Raw genomic sequence first — 7,730 nt, 5'->3', positions numbered from 1 at the left:
GATACACGTATTATAATATTATATCACTAATTTGATACACGTATTATAATATTATATCACTAATTTGATACACGTATTATAATATTATATCACTAATTTGATACACGTATTATAATATTATATCACTAATTTGATACACGTATTATAATATTATATCACTAATTTGATACACGTATTATAATATTATATCACTAATTTGATACATGTATTATAATATTATATCACTAATTTCATACATTAAACCATAACTCATGCATATATTGGCAGTATGTAAAATGTTTACATTGTTTACTTCAAGACATATAATACAGATCAATCCAATCTTGAATTCTGAAGAATCGAGGACTGGGTTTAAGAACGCAATCCCTATTCTTAAAATGTTAATAGTATTAGTTTATCGACTAATAAAGATATTGTTACTAGCATATCTTCACTGAATTATTAGTTGTAAAATGAGTTTCGAACCATTAACACTTCCGAAGTAATTATAAATTTTTGTCATTTGTATCGTTGATATTTATGTAATTACACATTAAGTGAAAGTATTTACTTTACTGATAACAAAATAACGTAGTCTAGATGTCAGAAACATAAATACCTAGTGTTTTTTCAATAAAGTAGTTTATTGTTTTTCGTTAATGCATCTGTGCTCGAATGACCCAAAAAGTATTTTGTAATTAAATATTTATCTTATTACGAGTCAAATTGATAACTGTTTCTCAATAAAAAAATCGTCCCACTACATATTGACTAAAATCATTTTTCTTCTTGAACAAAATTACTTTAATAGGTATTGAACAAAGCATCTTCCCTTCAAACAAAATCACATTACCTCGAGTCAATTCAACCAGAGCTTTTCTATAAGTACAGATTTACGACAATACGAGTCATCTAGAATATACTCCCTCGATACAAACTAACATCAAACTTTTGGTCAATCAGTCATCTAGAATATACTCCCTCGATACAAACTAACATCAAACTTTTGATCAATCAGTCATCTAGAATATACTCCCTGGATACAAACTAATATCAAACTTTTGGTCAATCAGTCATCTAGAATATACTCCCTCGATTCAAACTAACATCAAACTTTTAAGGTCAATCATACATTTCCTGCACTTACCTTTAGTAATCACAGTTGAAACCAAGTAGTTTTTATACTAAACTGAATAACTATTATGAACACTTAGGAGGTGTTCTTGTTTGTTTGTTTTTTTAAATCACAGTTCGAGTGAGCAGTAAAAAACTACAATAACGTTTAAAGGATTGGTGAAAATTGCAATAAAAACATTTTATGTATTCTAGTAGTGACCCTAAGACGGCTAATGAAACCTTCAACCAACTAAAGCACGTGGGGGTAAACGTTGCCATTTCCGTAACTTATTATCAATTTAAACTTATAAAAATATTACGTTTTATATATTTTTATATCATAGCTTTTCATTTTCAAGTATTGTTGCTTGTGAGGGTAACTCACGGTTTCCTAAGTGTCATTCTTAAAATGGCATCTGGAGCTTGTTGAAGAAGAAGACTGAATGTTTCCTGCAGTTCCGATTCGGCTTGGTGGCGATCCTTGGTTGACGGTGCAGTACCAATACCTTCCTGGTCGTCACGGAAACGGTAGAAGTTGTACTTGTCCTTGAACTGATGTTCCTGCGTGACTGTTAGTACAGAGAAATACATATTCAAGATATATTTAGATATCTAATTTTTGAGGACCTCAAAATTAAAAACTAAATGTACGTCTGCAATAAACGACGGTGAATTAGTAGAATGGATAGCAGCAAGCTCATACAATCTAATTTTAAAAACTATGTTTCTTTAGTATTTGTTTCATGCTACCACGAAAGAATGATTAAAAATTCCCACTTTATTCTACACTCTCGCATTTGAACGAAGAAAATTATTACAATATAAAAAGTAGGGTCTCACCTAGAATGCCTGATAAAGAAGAAGTTTCGATAAATATCTTGACTCTTCAGACTCTGTAAGTCGATTAATGTTTTGTTGATATATCAACATTAGTTTTGTTTGAGCTCAGCTTTCTTTCAGTAAAGTAAGGATTACGATATATTAGTGTAAACTGTGATACCTCACTAGATATAGAATTTGATTATTTCCTTAATATAATTATTGAGTTTTGTTTTATTTCAACTATAAAATGAAATGTTTCTCACGGTTTCTTTGAGAAACAGATGTGTTTTCTTATTTTATGCTGCAAAAAAGTTTCTACTCGATTTGAGATTTGGTATCTCATTATTAAAAAGTATGACTTAATTTTTGTTTCAAAAACTAGTGATTAATCAGATTGCTGGACTGAGACTGTGACCTGATGGCTTATAATTCGCGTCCTCTAAAGGAACAACTTAATCTGCACTGAGGACGTGGGTGGATACATCCTATGAAATACGGTCAAATCCTACTATTCAATCAGAAGTGAATAGCTTAATAGTTTACTTCTCTCTGATCTATCAGTTCAAAATTAGGGGCGGCTATGCGTATGTAACACTTCTGCAGCCTGTTTGCTTCAATTAAACAACATAAGAGTGGTTTTAGATTACACTTATGGGAACTAAAGGGGCACTCAGTAGAGCGCATACCTCCGCCATCTAGCGTTGATCATATTCGGCTTTCAAAAAATACGAAAATGTGTCCGTATATCCGTCGTTATCAACGGATACGGACCATTTTTGGCAAGACAATGAGAAATAATATTCTACTTAAGTCCACCAAGTTTCATTAAAATCTGATCATTTTTGACTGAGTTATAAAGCAAAAATAGTGTGAAACATCGGTCCCCACACTAACAGACAGGGATTTTCTCAATTTTCGTGACCTTACCCCTCCAAAAACTAATCATTTATAAGTTGGGTCAAGGTCCAAATGTATACCAACTTTCGTCCAAATCCATACAGCCGTTTTCGAGAAATCTTGCTGAGAAAAACGATGTTGTTTTTCCCAACGAGCCAAAATTACAGTGGTCGTAGATTACACATATTGGTAACATAACGAGGTCATCATCAGGTTACTTGTTTGGTGTTTTTGTTACCTATATCAGTCACCTATACAATATCTATTTATTTACTTCAATGGATTCCTCATCATCACGAAAACAAGTTTTATATAATTTCTTTCTTGAGCTTCATATGTCAGAGAAATCAGTTTCGGCTGAAAATTTGATTTGTGCGTCTAAGTAAAATTATAACAAATTTAAAACAATATGAAGTATTCATATATTGAAAATATTTAGTTTATATTACTAATATTTATAATAGTAAATATAAAAGCTTTTCATTTTTTCTTTTTTAAGGGATTGAACAAAAAAAGAAATGAAAAGAAAGCAACTTCGGCTCCAATTCATTAGAACAAAATATTGAAAAAATATATTTATATTTATAATATTTATATGATATAATATTTATATTTATAATATTTATATATCATTATGGTTCATACAAAATACTAAACTCATCCCTATCGAGCTTGGTATAGGTAAAGTCTAGAAAGACTTTTTTCATTACACCTTATAAACTTTTATTGAAGTTTTGATTTGTTTTATATCATTAGTATTAAAAGTTCAAAAGATGATGACTGATAGGATGAAACTATCGCTTACCAAATATGTTTCAAACTCTTGACGACGGCTCTTATTAAATTAAATAAAATCCTAGCTTCAATCATTTGAAGTACTTTGTGTGTTTTTGCTTTTAATGGCGTGATTTAAATTACAAAATGCATATAACATATAAGAGATCCTAAAAAGAAGTTTAAAAAGTTATTTTCATACATTGCATTTTCACCCCAACCCCCCATAATTCAAAATTATTGTTTTCACTAGAATCCAGGGTAAATATGATAAAGTAAATTGGTACTTTTATATAGTTATCACTATAAATGTATTTTTAAAATTATTTTATAAAGCAGTAAATGCTTGATAAAAATATTACTCTGCAGACTACAAAGAAAAAAAAAAGCTTTTCTTTTCAGGAAAATCAAATATTATACATTTCCAGAAAACTGGAACTGTTTCGCGATTTATTTGACTGTACTTATGTTACACTACAACAGACTACATACAACATGTCGGTTTGAAACAGATATTTAATTTCATTGTCCAGTTCAAGAATCCCGACGGAATGACGAAGAAAGGAGAAAAGCTACCAAGCTATTCAACATGAAAGAAGGAATACTATATTACACCTGAACGATATATCTATTGAAGAGGTACTTCGTTTACTAAATATATTTTTTGTAGGAATGCCTTAACCTTCAATAGAAAAGAACATAATATGGACACATAGATTTGTTTTATTGATTACTCTGGTAATTCCGCTTCAATTTATTGTGCTTTTTTTGTAAAAATGAAATTCTTAGAATTTCATTAATTTATTCTCATTTTTTCAAAAAGTGTCCTTAAATTTAATTTTAATTTGAATTAACTGATTTGTTAGGGTGTCGTTCTTCTGCATAACTATGCTGCATAATTCGATGCTCTTGTAATAAAACTTAGGAACAAGGCATTGAGCTTCCAAAGAAATTATTAAAGTCACGTGTTTATATATATATTTCATTTATTAACTTATTATTTTGCTTTTAGATAAACATAATCTAATCAGCTCTCATTTTTTATAGCAGTACGTTACATAGAATAATAGTAAAATCAATGGTAACCATCTTAGTATATTATGGACGTAAATTCTCTAAAATAAAATTAGTGTAACGCAAGTTATACCTATAATAATAACTGGAGAGTGCTTATAACATGTCAAATCGACTACCAGTAGAGGTAAGTAAAAAATTAAGTTATACCTGTTATTTGGCTCTAAATTTAGCTGAAATAAGTTAATCAGAGTTTATTATCTAATCTATTACTTCAGTATGGAAGTAACAAAGCTAATTATATTTAATGGATAATTAGATGTTAATTGTTAATACAAACTGATATATTGAGATGAAACTAACTACATATGTAAATAAAAATTTCAATACTCGTCCATTTTCCTTTCACTCAACAATAAGCTATTATTACTTGCTTTTATTATTTCAGTTTTAGGTTTTCGAATAACCATCAATTCAAATTATTAAACTACTTTCTGTGATTACACTTATCAGATGTAAAATACCTGTACAGAGTAAGGTAGATAAAAAAGTGCACTTCTTCATGTACTACATCTTTAAAAATAACAAAAAATAACAATAACACACTAGAGTATCAGGATTACACTGCCAAAATGGCCTGGAATGACCAGGACGTTCGACTCGCAATCTGAGGGTCGTAGATTTGAATCCCCATCCCCCCTAAACATGATCGCCCTTTCACCCTTGGGGGCGTTATAATGTGAAGGTCAATTCCACTATTCGTTGATCAGAAAAGTAGCCCAAGCTCTTCGCTAAATTAGGGACGGCTAACGCAGATAGCCCTTGTGTAGCTTTGCGCGAAATTCAAAACAAACTAGATACACTACCACGATTAACAAATATTCCACACATTCTCCTGCTTATCGCACACGAACTTCGGCTTCTAATACTACATTTAACCAAAGCAAAAAATCCAACAGAGCGCATCGTGGATTGCTATGATTCCAGTTTATCAAGCTATATTTCTCATGAAAACAGCATTGGTGGATGTGGATATCATTTGACATTGGTTTGGAGTGTGGTTTTAGAACCCGTTGCTGTTCTATACCTTCTGTTTGGGTTTTTCCACGTTTTTTTATTTTGTATTTTTTTTAGAACTGTGTATATTTCCTTTTTTGAAATATTGTACCCTTTGGCTCTACATCGTTTAACATCTCACTATAAGAATATTCTTCCTCAGAATAACTGCTATATAATCCTCCAGCTAATATTTTATCTACGGTGGTATTGCACTGTTAAATGACCGGGAATTCTCCATAGACAGAATATACAAGTGCAAAATTCATCGTTTGTGGTATCAAGCTCGCACCTTCAACGACTCGCCACTGTATTAGCATATACAAATTGTTCATATAAAATGCGTTTAATCCTCTTTATTTATTAGTAGGCAGAATGTTATTTTATGTGAAATGGTTAAGATAAAATATCCTTACAATTTAAATAAAATAGTTTATAAAGTTTCTACCTGAAACTGCATTAAATTAACATAATTAGTTGGGTGTATTTGTTATATAGCAGTAATTTATTCCTTATGCTTGCTTGTCTGTTGTTTTCCAAAGCGTATCATGATAGCTTATATTACAACAGTACAAGATCTAGCGACATAAATCCTGATAATGTTATTTTTTTTATTTTACCGATCTTACCTTCAGTGAACAATTTAAAAATACTTCTAGGTCCTCATGAACTTTGAAACTTATTATGAAGAAGAACCACACATGTGACATTAAAACTATCTCCAAGACTTTGATGAGATTTCATGACTGTAGGCTAACACATTCATTGTCTGCAGGGTGCTCCAACTTCTGTGTTTCTTGGACAAGCTGCAGTCCATGAGTCGATCATCACAACCATGGTGACTTAAGTTTCGAAGAATAACATAAAATAATCATGGCTCACACTACAATCTGCTTGCTTCCGATTGATTGTTCTGTGTTTGACAGCAACCTTCAAAGCACTTTGATTATAACTCTGTTGTCCCAACCGTGAAGAGTAGTGAAGATAGTATCGTTGAATGAAACTATTTTTTTTATCTGGTTTGAACATTGCTAACTGATAATGGTAAAGGAACTGATGAACAAGAAAAGAAGCAGTCTTACTGCACCAAGTGTAGTAACAGGTGCATGTAAGTGTTAGGAACAGACTTCTCAATGTGTTCTGTATATTACTCTATATGTGTCAAAACTTTAGTATCAGGACTGAGATTAAGTTACAATGCCTATTCGCCTTAGAATTCATACTGATATTATAACACTTGAAGCAAAACTCAACCTTATTAGGCTGAAACTGGTGTAGTGATACTTGTAGTAATATTTCAGTTACATTTAATGTGGACTTATTAAAGTACAGCATTTCTTTAAAGAAAAGAAAATTAATTTAATTATTCTCTAATTAATATTACATATTGTTTTTAAAACCAAAAATCTCCTATTATTGTAAAAGCATCGAAATATTTACATACTGGTTCTAAAGTAACATTCAGTAACATATCAAGTTTTAAGTGTTTTTAACCGAACTATTTTAAAGATTTGTTGTTCTAAAGGGACGTTATACTTTGCTATTACGACAATAATAATTAATTTCCGTTTTCAAGCGTTTTACGCTACAAGTAATGTTTTAAGATAAAAAATCAGCTGTCCTACATACAAAAGCAAAACTTAATCTCTGGTTAAAAGGTTGTGTAACCGCTCTTAAATCGATATTCTGTTATTAACGATATAGATGTAAAGGACACAAGGTGTGTTGTCTATGGAAGCGGAAAACTCGCACGGCAACGAGCTCTGAAACCACACCCCAAGTCAATCTAGACCAACACCCTCATTCACAAAGTGGCAGGTGTACTTGAATAAAGAAGCACATTATGCTGATATAATAATAATTTGGCAAACAACGATTTATAGACATAATAAAACGATTTATTTTGGAAGAACATACTAAATGTTTCGACAGAAGACAGACTTCAGTTAGTACTAATGTGTTGCTTGATATTAGTTAAAAACTACTCAGTTAATATAATCGTGTTATAATGGTTGGAGACGGCTTGAATGGGTAATGAAGAAAAACTTTAAGATAAGTTTAACATAACAGCA

At 31.0% G+C, this 7,730-nt stretch overlaps 1 protein-coding gene across 2 annotated transcripts in view; it reads right to left on the bottom strand.

Annotated features, from left to right (window-relative positions):
- Window positions 1–7,730, bottom strand: part of LOC106458479 (rap guanine nucleotide exchange factor 4-like) — a 95,339-nt gene that overhangs the window by 65,654 nt on the left and 21,955 nt on the right. For both annotated transcript variants that reach the window (XM_022384701.1, XM_022384703.1), the window contains exon 5: window positions 1,481–1,664. In XM_022384701.1, coding sequence (XP_022240409.1) covers window positions 1,481–1,664 — 184 coding nt within the window. The remainder of the gene's footprint in view (window positions 1–1,480; window positions 1,665–7,730) is intronic.

Source organism: Limulus polyphemus, unplaced genomic scaffold, assembly GCF_000517525.1.
Source record: "Limulus polyphemus unplaced genomic scaffold, Limulus_polyphemus-2.1.2 Scaffold470, whole genome shotgun sequence".
NCBI classification, from domain to species: Eukaryota; Metazoa; Arthropoda; class Merostomata; order Xiphosura; family Limulidae; genus Limulus; species Limulus polyphemus.
The sequence above is the reverse complement of the archived record's forward strand: the minus strand, read 5'-3'. Positions and strand labels throughout refer to the sequence as shown.